We start from the raw sequence: 21,948 nt of genomic DNA on the forward strand, positions 1-21,948 counted from the left end.
GAGATGTCAACAAGCAAGTCAAGCTGGCTTGATTCTTATCGATTGCAGATCACAGACCATTCTCTGGGACGTGCCACTGTGCACGAGCCTCTATATTGTCTGTGATCTGCAATCGATAAGAATCAAGCCAGCTTGACTTGCTTGTTGACATCTCTGATAAGGAACGCCTGGCAACAGAGGTTGATGACATGGCCCAAGCAACGCAGCCGGCGATGACGACGTTGTTTTGACTTCATCCATGGGCAGAGATCCTTGAGTATAAACTCAACAGCGGTATCATTTGCCGAGGCATTATCCAGCATAAAGTATCCAATCTGATCTCCGCTAATGTCGTATTCTTCCAGCAATTCAAGGACCACCGATCCAAGATTCTCTCCAGTATGTTCGCCGTATATACGTCGCATACCTAAAGCGGTAACACGTCGCATGCCGGTAGTATCAATCCACATAGCGACGACGCCTAGGATAGCGTAAGGGTTTGGTGAAGTCCAGAGATCAAAGGAGATAGAGATCCTACTCCGTGAATGGTGTAGGTCCTCCCTAAGCTGTTGCTTCTTCGATATGAATGCATTCATTACCCAGCTTCGGATAGTCTTCGCAGCCTTCGGGAGGTGGTTGAGTAGTGCCGGATTTAAAAAGAGGAGTAGTTCACGAAAGTACTGGTTCTCTAATTGAAAGAAGGCGATATGGCAGTACACAATCCAACGAATTAGAAGCTCTTTAAACTTCTCTACTGACTCCTTCCAGAAAAAGATGCTGGAAGCAGCCCCATCCTTTTGCTGGTCGATTATAGACTTCCGTACAGAACCCTTTCGCTTGATGCCACTCTGGGGATCAATCTGGTGCTTCTGTTCCAGGTGATTCCGGATCCTAGAAGTGCCATTGATGACAAACAACTCTTGCTTGCTCTTCCCAACCCTGCACTCATGGCAGTAATACACCTCTTTCTTATCGCTATCTCGAATGTATTGGAGTCCGTACTTCCAGATGTGTGATGTACCTTGACGGAAATCCTTCCTTGCAATTATTGCACGTTTCACGTACGTGATACCGCCCTGCACGAACTCATCTGGAGATTCGTGATATTGAATAGGAGTGGGTGATAGTATAGGGGTGGGTGATCACAGTCCGCAACAATCAATTAAGTGGGTCCTAGAAGGTTCAGATTGGATTGATTGATTACCGCTTTAAGCCTAGTAGTTACCTATAGGAGTTTAAGCCCTACCTAGATAGGTAAGTGGGTCTAGGAGAGTGACCGGATTGAATTGATTGTTGCGGAGTCTATGGGTGATGACGTGGGGATAGGAGATGGAGTAAGAGACGTTAAATCTAGTCTTATAATATTCGATGGGGACGGTGAGGTTGGTGTTGAAGGCTCCATAACAATAGTATATAAGTAGGTTGTTAAGGACTTGATTGTTCTATGTAAGTAGAAGACTTACCTTGATCTTAATGACTCATATTGTGCTAAATTTTCTGGCTAGATTAGTCTAAGATCTAGTCACGTGGACCTATTTATAGCCGGACCGGTCCGATCATCTAGACCGGTCCGACCACGGTCTCAAAAAATCGCCAGACCAGACCAAGTCTTGGCGGTCTAGACCAGACCAAGACCAAGTCAGACCAGACCATTCCGATCACTGGGCGCCAGCGACATGATCAGGCGCTGGCTGCATCGCTGGATGGTTGGAGATTGCGTCAAGATAGCCTCTTTGCCGTGGTCCTGGTAGCCTTGGATAACCAGGCGGGATTTCTCATAGGGCTTGGTTGTCTTTCCCTTGACCTCACGTACCAGGCGTGACTTGAAGATCCGGATCTTGCTGTGTAGCCTCTCGTCGTATTGCTCAAACTTGAAGACTCCACGACCTACGAGGTCGCTGATCTCTTGGTCATCAGATGCTTCAAAGGGTGCGCCTGGTGTTGTGATAACTCCATCGTTACGTAGCTTGATAGCTAGCTCAAGATCGTCCTGCTCCTTCTTGGTGATGTACGCGTGCCCCTTCCGCTTGTTCTTTGATCCTGGAGGGCGGCCTCTCTTGCGTGGTTGCACTGCCGGTGGTACTGCTACCGGCTCATGCGGCTCATTCAGCGCGTGTGGCGCATCGGGGTCGCTCCAAAGATGGTCCGGTCTGTAGTATGGCTTGACGACAGTAGATCTGAATGTTGTTGGACCATTGACCATATCGACAGTAACGTTGTGGCCGTCTATACTGGCGATCTTGTACGGGCCATTCCAGCCATCACTCTCTCTCCATACTAAGACTTCACTCTGGAGTGGGAGCGCGAGCATGTCTGCAGTGGCTGGTCCATTGCGGGTGTTCAAGGCGTCTGCAACTTGGCGCTCTGCAGTAAGCTTGCGCAGGGCTTTCGTCGCCTTTTGAATAGCCTCGCTGCGCCTAACCATTGAAGGTGCCGGCGGCGACTCTGTAGTCATTCGTGGGTATGCTCCAAAGACTAGTAGAGTCGGGACTAGACCATCGGGTCCAGCGGTGTCATTGACAGCTTTCACGGCCATTTGAAGGATCGCTTCATCAGACATATCGTCTTGGAGCTCGTCATGGAGTATATCCCATGCTCGGCGAAGTGGTGCGTGGTATCTCTCAGTCTTGCCCACCGACCAGTGAGCCTCTGTAGGCACCTGCTTGCATGTAACTCCCATGATCTTTGCCTCAGCACGGAACTCTGCGCTTGCAAAGTTGGTGCCTGCATCATGTGTGATGATGTCTGGTGGTCCTTGATACGTGTCGATCCATAGCATCCGCAGTGCCTGCCATGTCTCCTTAGCTGAGATAGCGCTGAGGAATTTTGCGCCTTGGAAAGCAGTTGAAGAATCAACCACATGTAATACTGGCTTGCCGCTGAGATACATCACATCCACCAGGATCTCATAGTTGAAGTGGTGATCATCCTTCAGAGTGAATTTGAATCGGCGCGGCGCGGAGCTGTGGAGCTGGCAGTGGTGGCAGAATTCAGTGACCTCCTCTAGGGTTCTCTCTTCAAAGTCGTTATGGCCAGCGTCCTTTAAGAGTTTAACTAGTCGCGTGACAGCTGGGTGTCCAAACCGGCGATGGAGCCGTCTCAGCTCTGTCTCAGTGAGAAACACCGTTGCTCTCTCTCTCTTGTTGAGATGGAACCATGGGTGTCCCCATTTGCGTAGAACAGGGATGCGTATCTTGTCCTGAACAAGCTCATCTGTAGTGTTATTGAAGTAGACTTTTAAGCGGTCCATATCTGCAAGGCACAGCAAGAACGGTGTAGGCGCCTCGAGCACTTCGAAGTTGATCTTCCCTAGACTCCGCAACAATCAATTCAATCCGGTCACTCTCCTAGACCCACTTACCTATCTAGGTAGGGCTTAAACTCCTATAGGTAACTACTAGACTTAAAGCGGTAATCAATCAATCCAATCTGAACCTTCTAGGACCCACTTAATTGATTGTTGCGGACTGTGATCTTCCCAATCTCTGTAGAGACCTGCACTGTTCCAATAGACGCTGTAGCCTCGCCTTTTCCGAATTTGATAGATGCTTTCCCAGCTGTAGATGTGTCTATCTTAACTGTTGGATCTTCTCGTGTGAGTGCAAGATACTGCTCTTTGCCAACTGTAGATACGTTGGCAGCGCCTGTATCCGGGAGGATACCTTGGTACAGAGATCGTGTATAGCGGTCCTCGAGCAGAAACTGCGACGCTGGTGCTGACGGCGCGCCTCGACCGTATATGTCGTCGCCAGAAATGTGATGCAAGAACGCCTGGTCTGCAAGGCATTGCTCCTTGAAGAACTGCTGCTCAAAGTATTGTTGTTCGCCAGTGCCGTCGTCATTGTCGTCATCCTCGCAGTCTTCCTCCTCTTTCCAGCCTCTCTGGTTATACTGGCTGGTGTGCTCAATTCCTTCGTACTCTGCAAGGTGTACTGAGAAGTCCTTGGGTGGTGGCGCACCTGTAAAATACAGCATAGAGAAGAACTGCGCACGGGCAGTCTTGCGCTCTTCGTCTGTGTGGTTTGTGGACCAGCATCCTTCCTTCTGGCAGACAAAGCACTTCTTCTTCCAGCGTGGCTTGAATCCACGGCTACTGTCAAAGCTTTGTTCGCCTTTTTGAAATGCGCCTCTAGTTCCGCCTCGGGACCCACCTCGGTTTCTTCCATTGCTGTTGTACCGGCGGTCTAAGTAGTACTGGTTACCTTGGTCTACCTCTGTGAAGTTGACAGAGGTAGTCATAGCGAGTGAGTTTTCAATCGAAGATCGTAGATCTCCAAATAGGACCTCGCATTCTAGAGACGGCCTGTAGAGCGCCATTGCGAACTCTTTAACGCCTCGACATGCTGTGATTACTGTGGTCCGGAGCGCATATTCTCCCATATACTGCTGCCCAAGCGCCCTCTGGCATAACTGGAGTTTGTCTAGCATAATGTCAAGGACCTCATGGAGTGTCTTGTCAGGATTCTCCCTATGGACTTTAGCAAAGGATGTCGTCGTCCAGTCTGCATAGTAGTGACTGTGGTTGACGTCCGTGTCGAAGTGGTTCTTAAGCTTCGTGTATACAGTCAAGAATGTATCTGTCCGCTGATCAACGAAGTGGAGGTAGTAGTCTTGCGCACGGCCTTCCAGGATCCGTGGAAAGACTGCATGGAATTGGTCTGGCTGGATGTCTGCGTGATAGCAGATGCTGTAGAAGATCTTCAATTTGTCGTCTAGGAGGTCGTACGGCTTCCCTGTGTATTTCTTCTCACGATCCCACATCTTTGTAAAGACATTGATTGTCTTCGGATCTAGTTTCCCATTATTAAACTCGATTGGGGGAACTGCCTTGTATGGGTCTGTATCCCCTGAAGGTATAATTGGAGGGACGCTCGGTCCCTTTGGGCGTTGTGGGTATGCTGGCGTGTATTCGCGGAATCTGTCAAAGTTGTTGTACGTTAAGCGAGGTTGATGACTTTGCTGTCGCTGGTCCGCCTGGTGTCGCCCGTCTGCCTGTGGTGTCTGTTCAATTGTCTCTACAAGCGGATCTGCTAGTTGTTGGCTGACCTGGGTACGGGTGCGGGTCTCGTCTTGGACATCGGTTTGTTGATCCTCTGCGTCTTGGTCTCTTGCCCTTGCAGAGGTTTGGCTCTGCGCTCGACTCGCTGTCCCTACGTTTGTAGGTTGTACCGATCCCGTAGTGTGTCGTCCTAGTAGCCTCCGCTGTTGCAGCATATACGCCGCTGACCGCTCGTCGAAGGCAGTAGATTGGAACTGATCGTCCGGCCACTTCGGACAATCCTCCTTGTGCAGTAGCTTGGCCACAGCTTCGCTTGGCGGCATGTTAACACGGCCAGTGTACACGCCCTTAAAGCGGAGGATCCGCTTTAGTTCCTTAGTATACGTTGCATGCGCGCGCATAAACATAGCTTCAGTCCAGCCTTCAAAGTCCTGACAGAACTCACCAAAGAGCTCTGCGTCTGCTGTTGGCCGGTCTGTGTAGTCTGCGATCGCACGCGCAATGTACGTTGTTGCTGCAGTTCCGTCTACCTCGTCGTCTGGGGCTTCGATCTCATCGTCCCAGATCTTTGGATCAATGTGACGCCACTCTCTTGCCTTTAGGTTTGTGGTCCCTAGCAACTCCTCTCGTGTGAGTGTACAGCCTCCATTACTGCTTGCTGTTTCGCTCGCCATTTGTTGTTGACGCGTGCCGTGCTGGCTGCGTTCGCCAGGGATACGTCGGTTGTCGTAGATTGTTGACGTGTGCCTTGCTGGCTGCGTTCGCCAGGGACTCGTCGGTAGTCGTGGGTTGTACACGGGTCAATGGCGCGACCAAGTGGGGGTCGGTGCGTGTATGGACTGCGTCTGGGAACGCTCTGATACGGCTGGAACGGTCGGTCTCAAGCCGGATGAGACGCCTGATACAGCTAACAGTGAACTTAGCACAGATAACTCCGCCGCTGATGTAGGCGATCTAGGGAACGCGCGGGGTTATAGGATCTGTCTCTTCTAACCTAACTGTCTGTGACTGCCATGCAATCACTGATCAGTGTTGGTAGGCCTTGTACGATCGTACGGGTGAATAACAACAACGAGGTTCTTCTGGTGACTGGTATTGGTATTGATCTTCTACGAACATAGCTGCTACGAAGGTACACCTAAGCTCTGCGCAAGGTGGGCCGAAGTCGGGCCGAAGTGTCAAGCAGCCGACGTCTCTACCGATACTCACGATTCGACATTATATTCACTTGTGTTAGAACAAGGTCTCCTCTGGTGGTATGACTACCATAGGCGACCGAGTAGAGGTACGAAAGGTAACCCTGTATTGGATTGAACTTCACTAAGAGCTATTGTTCTATCTACTTGTTGTTATGATGATCTTAGGACGTACATGACAGATCATCATTCCGCGTCGGTCCTTCTGCTCGGGCTTACTCCACGAACCTCACCTCGCCGACCTGGACTGAACCTAACATATTCTTAACACTCCCCTCAGGGCAGGTCCGGTCCAAGGACAACTCCTAATTGGTTCTTGAATCTCTCGAATGCGACTCGCTGCAATGGCTTTGTCATTCCATCAGCCACCATGTCTGCAGTTGGAACGTAGGCCACATCGAGTTTGCCTTGTTCTGCTAGGTCTCGGATAAAATGATAACAGACGTCGATGTGCTTTGATCTTTCGTGAAGGTGAGGGTTCTTTGTAAGTGCAATGGCACCCTGGTTGTCTCCTAGCATCTGGACCTTGTTGGTGTCTTTTCCAATGTACTTTGGGAACCCAAGATCTCTAAACATTTGAGCAATCCACTGGCCTTGCTTGCAGCATGTTGATAGTGCGATGTATTCAGATTCGCAGCTTGACGTTGCAACAGACCGTTGCTTCTTGCTAGACCATGATATTGGACCTCCGTAGAACATTGCAGTGCTCCCTGAAACGCTCTTTCGGTCTACCATGTCGCTTGCCCAGTCAGCATCAGAGTAGATGACAAATTGCGAGTGTACTCCCCCTGGTCCGTAGCGTAGCTTCAATGTCACTGTCGACCTTAGATATCGTAGCAGGTTCTTCAACGCATGGCCATGGTGTTCTGCTGGATCGCTCATGTATTGGCTTAGCTTTCCGAGGGTGAATGCAATGTCTGGACGTGTAAGAACCATAGCAAACATAAGGCTCCCTATCACTTGCTGGTATTCAGTGATGTCGATTCGGGTGTCGTTGTCAGTGGCTGGCCTAAATGAAGTGTAATCTGCAGATGGAATCTTCTTGTCTCTGTGTTGTTTGCTAGACATTCCAAACTTGTCAAGTACTGCGTGTAGGTACTGCTCTTGATCGAGGTAGATTGTGCGGCGCTTTCTGTCTCGCGTAACTCGTACTCCAAGGATCTTATGAATCTCCCCAGGTTCTTGGTGTTGAATCTTCCAGAAAGCTTCTCGTAGAACCAATCAATTTGAGCTCGATCTTTTGCAGCAGCAGCAATGTCATCAACGTAGACGAGGATACGGAGTTGTTTTTCTTTGTGGATAAACATGCACGGGTCTGCGAGGCTTTGTACGAATCCCCATGCCAGAAGTTCTTTCTTTATCAACAAGTTCCAGTCGCGAGCAGCCTGTTTGAGTCCGTATAAGCTGCGGAGAACTCTAAGGACGTATCCTTTTTTGACTTCTACTCCTTGGGGTTGCTTAAGAAAGATCTCTTCCTTCAAGTGCGACTCTGTGAATGCATTCTTAATGTCAAAGTGGAAACATTCCAGGTTTTCCGCTGCGACAGTGGCCATAAACAGACGTAAGGTGTCCATGCGGACTGTCGGGGCAAAAGTCTCGTTGTAGTCTGTTCCGTGTGCTTGCGTAAAACCTCTTGCCACAAGGCGTGCCTTAAACCTCTCAACAGTCCCGTCGAGATTCGTTTTGACTGTAAAAACCCACTTTGAATCAACCATGTTCGCGTCTTTTGGCTTTGGAACTTCCTCCCAGGTTCGATTCTCTATTAACGCGATTATCTCTTCAAGTATTGCTGCTTTCCATTGCTTTCCATACTTTGGGTCGTTGATAGCTTGCTCGTGTGTCTGGGGGATCTGGATTCCTGCGATCTCGGTTGCTGCGAAAGCCTTCTCAGATAGTCGTGTTTGCTCTTCTGTAAGGCCAACTTGGGCTAGCATAGCTTTAACGATCTTGCTAAATCTCTCGTCCTCAACAATCTCTTCGTTAGACCTCTTCCGTTTGGCTTGTCTAGTGAAGTATCGTGGAATCTCCTTTTCTCGTACAGACTGGGTACACGGTTCTTCGGGCCCCTCTTCGTTCACAAGATTAGGAACCCGCTCATCAGATGGTGCAGTAGGAGGAATAGTAGTTAGCCTCCTTGGTCTTCCTCTGTGACGCTTCACTGGTTCATGAGTTAGCTCTGCCGAAGATGGTTCCATTAGGTTCTCGGAAACTGGTTCTATTGGTTCTGCAGGAGATGGTTCCATTGGTTCGGTAGGAGATGGTTCCATTGGTTCTGCAGGAGATGGTTCCATTCGTTCGGTAGGAGTTGGTTCCATTCGTTCGGCAGGAGATAATTCTAGATCCTTCCTAGGTCTTCCTCTTGGTTTTCGGTCTGGCATCGTATTCTGCGTTCCTTGTGGTCCAGCTGGTATGTTTCGCAGTCGTAGTTCAACTTTCCCTCCAGGGGTGTATTCGTCCACTGACAATCGGCTTGTCCTTGAGGTGTATCCAAGCTCTGGCGAATAGAACTTGAACTGCTTATTTGTTGTCTCAGAATATCCCATAAATACTCCAATTCTGCCACGGTCCACGAGCTTGTCATGTCGTTGGTCTGCTGGAATCGTTTTAGGGTTGATGTACGAATAGCATTTGCTCCCCCATACACGGATGTGGTCAATGGATGGTTTCGTTCCTGTGAATGCCTCTTCAGGACTGACTTGCTTTCCATTGATCATAGGTCCTGTGTTTGTACGGTTGCGTAGGTATGCGTCTGCTTCGACAGCTTCATCCCAAAACTCAATTGGTAAACCAGCGTCTTTCAACATTGCTCTCATATCAGCTTCAGCAGTTTGGATGTTTCGCTCGGCTGGTCCATTCTGGTGTGAGGAAGCAATTGTTGTAGGCTGAATTTCCACGCCTTGTGTAACTCTCCATTCCTCAGCTTGCTGTAGAAGTTCTGGTGCATTGTCGGTTCCAGCAGCTTTGACTTTCTCGCCAGTTTGATGTTCTACAAAGGTCTTCCAGATTCGGAGTTCCCGTTGTGCGTCTCCCTTTTTCTTCAGCGGGATAACCCAGTTTTTCCGCGTGTAGCTATCAATAATTTGGAGGAACCACCTGTTTCCTCGTAGAGATGTTGGAAAGGGTCCAGCAATGTCAAACTGTACTAAGGCTAGCTTCGTGGCCTTGTGCTCTCTTAGCTGCTTAGGGATGCTGTTCTTCATCTTTGTCAGGGAACACACTTCGCAGATTTCAATCTTCTCTGGAACTTGAATCTTCTTCTGGAGAGTTGTAACTTCGTGGAGTTTGGCAATCTTTGTAGGTCCTAGGTGTGCGAAACGTCTGTGATACAGCAGGTATCTCTCCTTTTCATTAACCTTAAGCTCGCTCTTAACTGGTGTATGGGGTTCCGTGCCTAGGAATGCTGTCTCGTGGTATCCATCGGCAATGTGTGACACTACGTAGAGGCCGTCGTCCATAGTTGCTTTAATAATGATCTCCTTTCCTAGTTTGAAGCATAGTACGTGTGAATTGAAACGACCCTTCAGGCCTGCTGCGCAAATTCTTCTCCCTGATAACAAATTGACTCCAAGGTTAGGTACAAGCAGTACTTCTGACAACCATGTCGACGATCCGTCTTTACACACCACTTGAGCTTCTCCTTTCCAGTCTGCATATAATTCTCCCCCTCCAACCCGAACTAGTCTTCGCTTGATCTTGATCATTCGTCTAAACAATGAGGGTTGGTCAGACATGTGGGAGGAGGCGCCAGTGTCGGCAGCCCAAGTAGATGGAGAGGCCTTACCGACAATGTCTTTTGAGAGACGGCATGTCTCAATTTCCTCGGGTTCAGAGTCTGAGGTCTCGGATAATTCATCTGACTCTGAATTGACTTCTTCGGCTCCATATGCTTTGCCAGTCTTTTTGTGAGAATTCCTTTGCTTGAGTGTCTTAATAGGCGGCTTAGATGATTTCTTAGCGTCGTATTCCTCAAGGAGCTTTCGAGCTCTCTCACGTCTTGGACAGTCTCGTACGCCATGGGCTCCGTCACAAAGGAAGCATTGGACCATAAACTTAGTACCAGATTCGGAGTCAGACGATAGTGGTGAGCTCTTGTGATTTCGGCGCTTGTAAGGCGGAACATACTTCTCCGTCTTCCGGAATGCTGGGAGAGCTTTTTCGTCGGCGTCTTGCTGGTCTCGAACCTCCTTCTCTTCCAGAAACTTAAGTTTCTGTTCAACCGTAAGGTTAAGTTGGGCGTTTAAGGTGTCAATCGTAGTCTTAAATTCTTTCGGGAGTGATCTAATAAGAACGAGTAGTAGTGCAGAGTCCTTGTAAGCTCCGTTGGTGTCAGCGTCTGCTGCTACGAGTTTGCGTCGGTATTCCTTTAGCTTTTCCCATGATCCAACAATTGTGTTCCCAGGATTGAATGTGAACGTTTGAATTCTGGTCATGTAAATGTTGGCGGTTGTGGCGTCAGTTTGGGTGTACTTCTTTTGTAGGTAGGCCCAGAACTGGAAGGCAGTGTCGTATTCGTCAATAAGGGCTTGGTCATCTTCAGTAAGCGACCGAAACAAGAGATCGATTGCAGTGGCTTCATCTTCTAGGTACTTGTCTCTTTTTTCAATGTTGACGCGGATCTTAGTATGCTTGTCTGCTTCAGCAATTTCCAACTCTTCCATAGCCTCCGTTAGTTCACCGGCTATTGCTATTTGGCAGTGCTGTACCAGGTTTTTCTCGCAGACATAGAAGACTTTCTTCCCCTTAAGCTTGACCTTGTTTCGGCGGAACCAAGTATCGTGGTTTTCAGCTGTAAGTTGGGGAATCTTCCATTCTTCCTTCTCTACAGCCATCTTGTGTGTTTTGAGTTGGTGAGACTATTATGCGAGCAAGGTACGTGGTATGATGCTAAGAGTGTAGGTGATGCGGGCGATGCGGGCGATACAGGCGATGCGGGCGATCCGGGCGATCCGGGTGATATTCTGCGGGCGGTGCAGTCGTTATCGGTTCTCGGGTGTAGAGACGGTGTATTTAAGTGTGATTGCGTGTTAACCGCGTTGTACACGACTTCTTTTCTTTTCTGATTCCTTCTTGAATCTAAGTCCTTCGTGACTTGGGTGGATGTTTTGATTCCTTCTTGAATCTGAGTCCTTCGTGACTCGGGTAGGTGTTTGAAAACAATAACGTTGGGTTAGGCAACCGGGCTCATAACCTGTTAGAACAAGGTCTCCTCTGGTGGTATGACTACCATAGGCGACCGAGTAGAGGTACGAAAGGTAACCCTGTATTGGATTGAACTTCACTAAGAGCTATTGTTCTATCTACTTGTTGTTATGATGATCTTAGGACGTACATGACAGATCATCATTCCGCGTCGGTCCTTCTGCTCGGGCTTACTCCACGAACCTCACCTCGCCGACCTGGACTGAACCTAACATATTCTTAACAACTTGCCTATTTTTCTGTCTGTCTGTCTGTCTGTCGAATTACCGTGTGTTGAGATAGTAGCTTGGTCGGATGAAGTAACGAACGCGGTCGATGTCGTTGATCATGATGAGAAACGGGTCGGTGGAAGGGCGGAGCGGGTATGCGGGATGGGGACACGGTACGGGGGTAACGGGAATGTAGATTGCGGGTACCACGCATCAACCCTACGGCATATATACTAGCTTCCGTTCTCTAATATAGATGCGGATGCGCATGTGATTGTGCAACGGTAGAATTGAGGCGTTGGTACCACAGTGTTACATTGAGTACCATGTAGAAGGGAGACGAGTCAAGTACTGTAGATGAAGGCATGTGGGAGGATCAGGGGGTTTAGTAGGAGATGAAAAAGCGAGATAGAGTGGAGGGTGATGATGGGGGGAAGTGTAGGTAGAGGGGAAGAGTGTAGCGGGTGAGTAGAGTAGATAGATTGGGGCCGACTGGGACTAGTTAGGGGTGATGGGAAAAATGATACATCTACTATGAAATACATATCCTTTTTTGCATGCTTAGAAACTTCAAACTAGACTCCTTGCTCACTTGATTGATGGAAATGCATTTTCCATGCTATTATTATGCTTCCCCCGAGGACCCATCGCCCCATAACCCTCCGCCTAAGCATGATTCTCTACATATCATCCTGACATTCTACTTCCCCTCCTCTACTATCTTGCCCTCGCCGTCCATCCCCACTTCAACACACACCTTCACCCTCCCCTACACCCTCTACACCCACTACTCCGCCATACACGACCTCCTCAACCTTCTCCGCGACGACGGCATCCTCGTCCGATCACTCTGGGATTTAGACAACGACACACTTGTGGGAAGTGGAGATTGGCATGCTAGAGTTAGACCGGGGTGGAGGGTTGGTGTATGGTGTGTTGATGGTGATGTCAAAGTGTTGGGTAGGAAAGGAGGATGTGGGAGATGGTGCTGGGGAGAGGGTTGCTGGGGGAGATGTTGGAGCTGGTGCTGGTGGAATCGTTACAGTGGAGAAGTTGAGGATGAAGACGGCGATGATGAAGATTGTGCAGGTAACAAATGGTGGTTTAAACGGTGGAGGGATAGAGTGGAAAGTGTGACACTGCATCAGCGGGACCTTGCATCTGAAGAACCGACGACACGTATGATCGTGATTTATCTCGCTTCCATGCTAGTTCTCATCATCATGATAAATATACATCCACATTGAAAGACGTAGATTCAGTAAAACGAGTGTGGGTGTCGGATTACAGATATCAACGATATCTCAGCCACGCGATCGGCCGCACTAATCTCGGTCACGCGGACAGGCGCACTGATCGCGGCGTCCGAGCAGCGCTCAGACCAGACCTCCTATATCTAGCTCTTCCATAGTTCTCCTTCGCAAGACAATCAATCAGAACCATCACCGAACAGAATGCATTCCTAGTTATCGTTATTTCCTTTCAGCACTAGTGCTACAGCCCTACCAACAGTGGGGGTTTTATTCTTGCTACCTAACTATGACATCTTTTGTCTTCCTGTGTATTTGACGATTTTTTTGGGTACTTTCTATTTTCTTGGTACAAAAAGACAACGCGATATTCAAACTCTGCTCTTTCTTGCTTGGCCTTTGAGGGCCCCATGTTGAGAGTGCAACGCTTGTTTGGGAAACAGAGAAATTATAGGTTGATACCCTCACGGCCTAGCTCTGCAGCCGCTGCATTGAACTCCATGACGCGGCGAGCAATTTCAGGGTCCCATCTGGAGTACTCATCATCATCGTCATCATCATTATCGTGATCGTGATCGTGATCGTGATCGTGATCGTGATCGTGATCGTGATCGTGATCGTGATTGTGATTGTGATTGTGATCGTGATCGTGATTGTGATCGTGATCGTCACCGTCACCTGCCAGGCGGTGGGCTACCATGTGGTGGAGTTGTTCAGGACGAATTTCCAAGCACCTCGATATTACCGCATTTATATGTTCCCCCCAAGCCCACATGATCTTGGCATCCTTTAACACCTGTCCCGGCCAATTGCCATACAGGTGTACAAAGTCGACGGGACTAAAGGAGTGGAAGAAGATTTTGCTGTCTGTCGCCATTCGGCTGAGACATACATCTCCTCCCCTCGCCAAGTGCTCGTTGACTTGGGTTTGAGGCAGCATAGAAAAGATGCCCAGGTTGTTTGGGGGTGGCTTTGCCTTTTCGAATATCGTGGCTTGTATGGCGATGTGAACCTTGCGAAGATGAATGGCAAATTTGGGGTCATCTTTGGCAATGCATTCCCAATGATGCTCGTCTGCAGCGGCTTCCTCGAGAATGTAGACACCCAAGTAAGGGGTCAAGCTCTTCTTCTTATCCCATTTGGTATCCTTACTGAAGGAACTCACTATCCTTGACCAAATCTTTCCGCATTGGTCTTGGAGCGCTTGCCAGCTGAAGTAAAGGTCTGTAGCATCACCCTCAAGCCAACTTGAGAGATCACGCAAGAGAGTAGTGGGCCCGTTATCACTACCAGGGTGGTACTCGCAGCGACCACGTCTCTCAGATGCGAATTTCTCGTCAAGTTCTTCAGGTGTGAGACGAAGCTTCTTGGCCAAACGAGCCATTTCGGTTGGAGACCGCATGGTGCTGAAAAGGTTCCTGACTTGGGTGTCGATGGACGCGGCGTTTGCCGCCGTCCCAAAGCTCCGTTCGCGGAAAATCGGAGCAAGAATGCTGGGGTCCTGTATCCAACGGCTATTCTTGGGCTTCAAGGATCGTCCCCGCGCTGCATTTTTGGCTTTTTCACTCATTCTTTCCTCACGAGCTTGGTCAGCACGAGACTGGCCCATCATGAGCTTCACTTTTCGCACACACTCCTCAAACGTCTTGGGAACACCCCCAAAGAAGATATGGGCCTCGTCTTGTTGGTATATCAGATACTCCATGTCGGGCCATTTTGGCGAGTCGGGAGCAATAAGACGAGTAGCTTTGTACAGATGGGCCATCATACACATTTCACCGGCCACGCGCTCAAGGTTGTGCCCGGTTGTGTTGAGTTCCAAGTAGGCATCGTACATGAGCAGTCCACAGCGAATAGGATTAGGCTTCAAGGTATCGCATGGATCCTTGGCAAGCTCCTGGTTGTATTTGAGGTTGTGCGTCATGTCCACTCGAAGTTCTTCAATGCGCTCGTCGGTAAATGGCGAAGACGACTTGCACGTAAAGACCTCGTTGTATGAGATTTCCTTATCCAGACGCTCTTGTAGCTCCCATAGTGGCTTCTGGGCGTCTTCTTCGCCTATGACATCCTGAATGTCGAGGAGAAGTTGCATGCCAAACTGAGGCCGAGTTAGTGGTATCTCACATGGGGTCGTACTCTAGGGCTACTTACGGTCGTCCACAGAGGAACTTCGTTGTGTTTGAACATGTGGTCCATGCCGCGGGTGACCTCATCTATTGCTATAGTGTCATGATGTTTGGTTGTGAAATGCCGGAATGTCTGGCACAGTTTGACCGTGCGCATGGTATCCTTGTGAACACCTCCGACGGGTTCGAAGGCGGTCTCGCTAATGCTTGGAATGCAGGGTTTCTTGCATTTCCTGCATGTAATTACATCGTACAGATAGTATTTCAACCCTGAGTAGACGGGCCAAAAGCACCAATAAACCTGGGAGCAATCGTGGGCGCCAGGCATCATTAGGCCACTGGGGAACAAGAAATCATGAAGCTCCTCTTCGCCATGCAAATCGTCCCCATGCTGGGTCGTCAAGAGGAGTGCAGGGAGTACCCTTACAGGGAACCTCTTGCTTGGGTATTTCTTCGGGCGCTTGAGAGTTAATTCAAACTCGGACTCAGCATGACGAACGAGGTCGATAGCCGTGTTTACGACGATGGATGCATGTGCCATGTCAACTCTGTTGTTTTTGTAATCCCACCAAGTTTGTTGTACGATATCGCGGAGCTCGTGCAAGTTGGTCAGAAAGGATTGAATAGCGAAGAAGAACTCAGCTTCGAGCTCAGACTCATCCTGATAGACCTCAACGAGGTTGACGGGTGGAAGAGAGTCTAGGGGGTCCTCTGGCCTTGCAGCCGGTTCGCCCTGTTCCCCTGCATCGTCGGCCACGTTGTCACCGTCCACAGCAAGGCTAGAAAAAGCGTTGGTCATATCTCGCTTTGAATCGAGATCCGATGCCTGGCGACGTCGGCCAGGTCCGGAGGCTTGCCGTGGCCGTTCACGAACGAGTGGTTGGAGGATTTGAGCAGCATTGCTTAGGATGTCGATGAAATGAGCATGCGTCTGATTGCTCTGCTCGATAGGCTGCTGATGCTTGTCGCGAGATGAACTGATCCAGGCCGCAGCTTTTTTTCGAGCTTCAATGACGCGCTTAAACAACTTGGTGAGGGCGCCCGGGACAGAAATCCTTGGGGTATGATTCGCGATAGCCTCGGCCATAGGGACAAAGTCTCCGACTTTGATGCGATGACTTCCTTTCTCAACTGCTTGTCCATTCGGATACGTATATTGGAATCCGGCTTTCTTGGCCGTATCCGCAAGCCATCCCGCAATATATTCTAAGAAAGTCAGAAACAACGAAGTTGCGATTGGGGCACAGCGTACCAGTGTCTTTCTTGTACTGCCGATAATTCGACGAAAAGAAAGAATCCATGATGGATCTCAAGGGTTGGCGCTCTCTCGGACAGTAGATTTAATCGAGAAGAATATTTGTGGTGTTGGAATGAGCCAAACGACGTCTGCTTTCACGAAACAAGAACCATAAATCAACCAACTACCTAGGCCTGATGTGGGTTGACCGTCCCCGCATCCGCCACGCCAAAGGCCGCGACGAGATAGAGTGTGCGCAACATGATAGGGAACGGGCGGTCGCCTTTGAGATTTCAAACATGTCTTCTCCGTATCGCGTGAATAGTAAAAGACGCGTAGTCAGAAGCATGGGTTGTAGTTCTTAATATTGATGATTGATGTTGCATGTGATAGTGCGAGAGGTACCTGTAGCAGCAGGGATGAGCTCCCACCCCGCCCTGGGCTGGGCTGTGAGCGACAGGTCGAGCAAGCAGCTCGCGACCATCATGGCCGACATGGCATCGCGCGTCGCGTCGCTGAGGGCGCTGTTACCAGACCTCGAATCGGTACTGCATTCATTTACAGATTCAGCGGCAAAGTTTCGCGTGGTGCGCACAGTCAACAGCACCACGACGCAGCCCAAGACGCTCTACATTCTCGACTCTTCCTTCAATCCGCCGTCCATTGCCCATCTCACCCTCGCCACATCGGCGTTGAAGCAATCTGTAGCGTCAGAGCAGAGTCCGTACCGGCTGCTCTTGCTGTTTAGCACGCACAATGCAGACAAGGCGCCGAGCCCCGCAAGCTTCGTGCAGCGACTTGCCATGATGACCATGTTTGCAGAGGACCTGTCACAGAGCCTCAAGACGGCCGAGCCCCCTTTGAGCCCTGAAGTCTCCAGCGTCTCCATAGATATTGGCCTCACCAAAGAGCCCTACTACAGTGACAAATCGGCTGCCATTGCCAATGCCACCCCGCCTGTGTATCCGTCCAAGCCAATTCATGTCCATCTTGTTGGCTATGACACCTTGATCCGCTTCTGCAACCCAAAGTACTACCCTAAGCACGACCCACCCCTCTCGGCCCTAAAACCCTTCTTCGACGCCAACCACAAGCTACGTGTCACCCAGCGACCGGCAGACGCGAGCGACGAGTCCTCTAACGATTTTGGCACAACAGAGGAGCAGGCAAGATACTTGGATGACCTGAAGCTTGGAAAGCAAGAAGAAGATGGGTTTGCGCCCACATGGGGCAACAATATCGACATGGTGCAGGCCGAGGAAGGTGTGGGCGTGAGCTCAACGCGAGTGCGAAAAGCTGCCAAGGAGGGCCAATGGGAAACAGTCGACCAACTGTGTACCGAAGGTGTGGCTACGTGGATCAAAGACCAGATACTGTACAGCGAAGATGCAAGTGGCAAGAAGATGATGAGCTGAGCAGTATTGGTAGGCAAGCGCCAATGGTAGCTCAGTCGGAGTCATACATTTGGGAAGCATTGCAGTGACGACTTGAGCCATGGCAATCACTCCTTCTTCGTCTGTATGCCCACAGTATCAGACATGCAGTCATGACTAATAGTATGGGATGAAAGGTGCGCCCATTTCAGCCGTCATGCACGACCCACCATCTCCTCAACTCGCCGTGCATGAAGTGCGTCTTTTTGTAATTTTGAAGCCCTTGATTGCCCTGTTCTGTACTGTGTTGCTTTGCTTAACTTTGCCGCGTCATGTGGTTGTGAGCTTCCTTCCTGGCTTGCGTTGTTGTAGGAGGTACTCCGCGTGGAAACAGACGTCAGTCAACAAACAGCAAACTCCAAACCAAAGGCCAACCTCAACTATCCATCCTCCGCTTGCTCATCATGACAGCCAAGTTGTGCTGCACTGCCGAGCAGGAGGGTCGATCAGACTCTCCCGAGCTGCCCAATGCTCGTATCAGCCAGGCCACACCAGCGAAACGGCCTCTCTTACCAAAGGACTCCAGCTCACCAAACTCGCACTCCACGAGTGCTCGCTCAGAAGATCTCCACGAGCTTAGAGAGATCTTTCACAATGCAGGAGACGCTGATGACGACAGAGCCATGCCCATGCCCGCCGGTCGTGCACGTTTCAGCCGCCCATCGATGCAGAGCATCCGCAGCCTGCACAAGATGACGAGCATGCGTTCCATCATCAGACGGAAGTTCTCCAAGGACCCTTCAAACACGGCTCCTATTCTTACAGAAGACAAATACGACGTTCAGGACACCACTACCATATCCAAATCTGGTACTGTAGTCAAGCAGTCGCAACATGGGCCGCTTCAGCCACTCCACGTTACCAAAGGCGCCCTGAAGAAGGATTTGCTCAGTGACAGGAAGCCCGATCAAGGGGGGTACGACTCGGATGCTGAAGTACTTGACGACATTGCAAGGAATATCAGCAAGAAGCTACCAACCAAGCGGCCAAGCATCCATAGCATTGACTGGACCACATCCACGGGAAGGTGGGTTGACTTCACCTCGTCTCTGCCCTTGCTCATGCATCACAGTAAAACCACATACGAGTCGTCAACAAAAGACTGCATCAGCGCCGACCACCAAAACAACGTTCATCCTTATGATATCTCTAAGCCGCAGGCAGTGTCCCTCTCGACTCGCTTCAACCATGTCTTTAGCACGCCCAACCTACGGCCAAACACATCGGAGGAAAGGGATCGAAGGATACGACGCTCACACTCTGCTACATCAATGGGCCTGCCAAAGCCCTCTCCCATCTCACCCCTACGATTGCCGAGTCTAACAGGCAATGACTCGACAGGGATACCATGGTCTGAAGCCATGCGAGAAAGTCTTCGTCTCTCGCAGTTCCCTGTACCTCCCCGTCACATCTCCCCCAAAGTTTCCAAGACTCTTTTGAAGGACGATAAACAACCAAAAAACTCTCATACAGACCGCCAGCCTCAGGATATTACCAACTGCGTATCGTCGACCCAAACACTCGAGACGATTCCTACCTTTCCTTCGCATGTCGTAGAGATCCGGGTTCAGCAGCCTACTTCAAACGCAAGTCCAAGGCCATCCACATCTATACGAGGCACTCTTCGAGAGCACATGCCGCTGAAGAAACATGACCAAGCGGAACAAGCCGTCGATGAGGATGTCGATAGCAACCAGCGTCATTCTGTCCATCTCTATAGTATGCGCATCTCTCACCACCTACGTTCTGGATCTCTTCTTTCGTGGGACCAGCTTGCCGACGCCCCACAACTACCCACCCCACCGCGTGCGTTGCGCGAGCGTACTGTTTCAGACCAGAGCCGTGTCTCTCAGCGAAACCGTCAGTCAGCACGTCACAACCGGCAGACATCGAGCTCTGGTTTTGCAAGCTCCAAGGTTCCGGCCCGATGGGGCAAGGTAGTGGCGGACAACGCCGACACTCACCCCGATGTAGCGTCTTCTACATACTCTAGTAGACCGCAAAGCCCCCCTGACAGTTTCGGTGGATCCTTAGTCAGCCTCTCTCGGACTGCAACCGAGAATAGACCCTTCAATACCTCATCAACCGATCTCCGGAAGCTAAGACGTTCCGTTTCTTTTCCCACGGACAACGAAGACACACCGCGACCAACTAAGCGGCATGGGGGCACCAACCTGACTGTCGTCACGGGCTATTCCGCAGAACCCTCACTTCTCTCCGTCCCTGGACCCTTGGCGCGTAAGAATAGTGTTGCCGATACCAAGACGTCCAAGTTTCGAGAAGAGTTCAGTCCATCCCCACCGAAGAAAAAGCTGACACCGTCGTCATCAATCATCAAGTTTTTGAATCCGAAACGACTCAGCTTGCGCAGCCAAAGCGAAGCCCATCTTCAGCCCGATGTTCACATCACCGCTGTGGACGGTCCAGGCGATACGTTAGTAATTCCTACTGATCGAGAACGTCGCTATTCTCGGTCCTTGGTCAGCCTACAGACGGAACAAAAGGCACTCGGGCAGCATAGCGGTGCGGAAGATGTCTGGGATCGCGCTTTGCATGCACATCAGGAAGAGAAGGCATCGCTTTTCCTCCCAAAAAATCGAGAGCTTGCCGTACATGCGAGCCCTTTCCGGGAACGCAGTGGCAGTGTATCCACCAGGCGCGTCAGCGTCGAGGATGTTGACTCTATAAGCCGAAGCGATGACGTTTCCCACGTGCCTGCAAAGTTGCCCGACCCACAAGCCCCTGGTGGCAAAAAAGATTCAGGGCTGCCATTCAAATTACTATCTAGACGCAGCGCTTTGGCAGGACAAGAGGCCGTCGAACATGAGCTTGTCACTGCATTCGAGAAACAAGGTGACGGCAAGGAAGTCGTCGGTGCATGGGGCCGCTACCCCTCCCATACACGACATGACCGCACCACTTCTGCAGGCAAAGCGGATAATGTGCAGCCTCGCGACTTTGCACTCGAAGCAGCTATGAGGTTCGCATCGGCAAAGCATGACGAAGATTGTATCGATCCAGTTCAGCGTAGACCCTCTACGCCTCTGTTGCCGGGAGAAAAGAAGAAAAAGAAGAGAGTCGGTAGCGGCCGCGTGGCGAAGAGCAACTCTATGACCTTTGGAAAGACTTTGATGAAAAATTACAGTAAGATGTTCAAGAGTCAGAGCACGGAATTTCGCAGACACGGCAGGGGACACCGTAGTTCTATAGCGTCTGGTGGCATCCTCGAACATCCTGAGCTCGAACTTCTACCCGATGTGTGGGCAGGTGACCACAACAGAAGCAAAGAAGTTTTGGCACAGGACCACCACGATATGCGTCGAACAGATGGTGATAATCAAGCCAGTGATGCCAAGGGTAAAGGAAAACTGCTAGCGGACGATTCCATGGCTACGCTCCGTCCACGCCGAAACTCGTCTGCACCCAACCTGAACGAATTAGCTTTTCGTGACGGTGCTACCGACTCGGAGCACGCAAAAGACCGCGCCCGTGTCTGGTCAGTCTACTATGAGAATTGTGTCGACTCATTCCCGCGTCTGAGCACGGATGCCGACATGGGGCTTGACGATTTTGGCCGACTGGCTCGTTTCTCTTTCGATAGCAAGCGCGTATCCATGCACTCACGCAATGTTTCGGCTCGAATACATCATCACTCTCGAAACGTCAGTCAAATGAGCCGTATGAGCAACATAAGCCATGGGAGGTCCTATGACTTTGCCGGCGAGGACGATGGAGCAGGCGAGGACAAGAGTTTGGTTAGTGTTCGGCGGAGCACCATGGATCTGATCTCCAAATTCAAGGAACAGGAGGCTACGGAGCACGAAAGAATTTTGTCTCTCAGCAGGATGGAGTGTGAAGGCTCGAAGATAAGTGTCGCGGCCGTCTAACATGAGGACATGCTGGACTGTAATGTTTAATTTTCAACGAGAAGAGGGACTCAAAGTATTGTTAATCACGTTATCTAGTATTCTGTACATAATACAACTCATGGTTTCATCATATATTGGCCCATATTTCACTACCAAGGTCACATGTCGACTTTGTTGTCTAAGATCGACCGAAATGTGGGGAGGTGTGTATGACTACAGTGTACTATGACGATGAGAAAGCAAATGGAACAGCATTAAGTATCCACCAAGCTACCACATCACATCACCGTACCTATCGGCAAAAGGTAGCGCGGGGGTCGATAGGCTCAGGAATTTCCGCACTCCCGCCTAACAATAGGTCATTATCTATATATTTCCCAAAAAGTTGACTTTTGTAACCCGAACCATGGTTCACAGTAGTTAAAAAAAAGTAAACAAACATCTTCTATAC

The 21,948-nt window shown here is 50.1% G+C and overlaps 6 protein-coding genes across 6 annotated transcripts; 2 read left to right on the plus strand and 4 right to left on the minus strand.

The window, feature by feature from the left end:
• Positions 1–122: 122 nt before the first annotated feature.
• Positions 123–3,229, minus strand: PtrM4_089800 (uncharacterized protein; the record flags this gene model as incomplete). Its single annotated transcript, XM_066106894.1, has 2 exons — positions 123–1,069; positions 1,642–3,229. 2 exons carry the CDS (start codon positions 3,227–3,229, stop codon positions 123–125), a joined length of 2,535 nt encoding a protein of 844 aa, XP_065962562.1.
• Positions 3,230–3,417: 188 nt separating this feature from the next.
• On the minus strand, positions 3,418–5,652 carry PtrM4_089810 (uncharacterized protein; the record flags this gene model as incomplete). The annotated part of the gene is made up of 1 exon (XM_066106895.1): positions 3,418–5,652. The coding sequence occupies one exon, from the start codon at positions 5,650–5,652 to the stop codon at positions 3,418–3,420; it is 2,235 nt and encodes a 744-aa protein (XP_065962563.1).
• Positions 5,653–6,450: 798 nt separating this feature from the next.
• PtrM4_089820 (UBN2 multi-domain protein) lies at positions 6,451–11,003 on the minus strand (the record flags this gene model as incomplete). The annotated part of the gene is made up of 2 exons (XM_066106896.1): positions 6,451–7,199; positions 7,274–11,003. The coding sequence occupies 2 exons, from the start codon at positions 11,001–11,003 to the stop codon at positions 6,451–6,453; spliced, it is 4,479 nt and encodes a 1,492-aa protein (XP_065962564.1).
• A 2,503-nt stretch (positions 11,004–13,506) lies between these two features.
• PtrM4_089830 (uncharacterized protein) lies at positions 13,507–16,259 on the minus strand (the record flags this gene model as incomplete). The annotated part of the gene is made up of 4 exons (XM_066106897.1): positions 13,507–13,510; positions 13,606–14,930; positions 14,984–16,164; positions 16,211–16,259. 4 exons carry the CDS (start codon positions 16,257–16,259, stop codon positions 13,507–13,509), a joined length of 2,559 nt encoding a protein of 852 aa, XP_065962565.1.
• Positions 16,260–16,680: 421 nt separating this feature from the next.
• On the plus strand, positions 16,681–17,610 carry PtrM4_089840 (uncharacterized protein; the record flags this gene model as incomplete). The annotated part of the gene is made up of 1 exon (XM_001934564.1): positions 16,681–17,610. One exon carries the CDS (start codon positions 16,681–16,683, stop codon positions 17,608–17,610), a length of 930 nt encoding a protein of 309 aa, XP_001934599.1.
• Positions 17,611–18,032: 422 nt separating this feature from the next.
• PtrM4_089850 (Tymo-45kd-70kd domain containing protein) lies at positions 18,033–21,515 on the plus strand (the record flags this gene model as incomplete). The annotated part of the gene is made up of 1 exon (XM_001934563.1): positions 18,033–21,515. One exon carries the CDS (start codon positions 18,033–18,035, stop codon positions 21,513–21,515), a length of 3,483 nt encoding a protein of 1,160 aa, XP_001934598.1.
• Between the last annotated feature and the right edge of the window lie 433 nt (positions 21,516–21,948).

Source organism: Pyrenophora tritici-repentis, chromosome 4 (assembly GCF_003171515.1).
Source record: "Pyrenophora tritici-repentis strain M4 chromosome 4, whole genome shotgun sequence".
Classification (NCBI taxonomy): Eukaryota; Fungi; Ascomycota; class Dothideomycetes; order Pleosporales; family Pleosporaceae; genus Pyrenophora; species Pyrenophora tritici-repentis.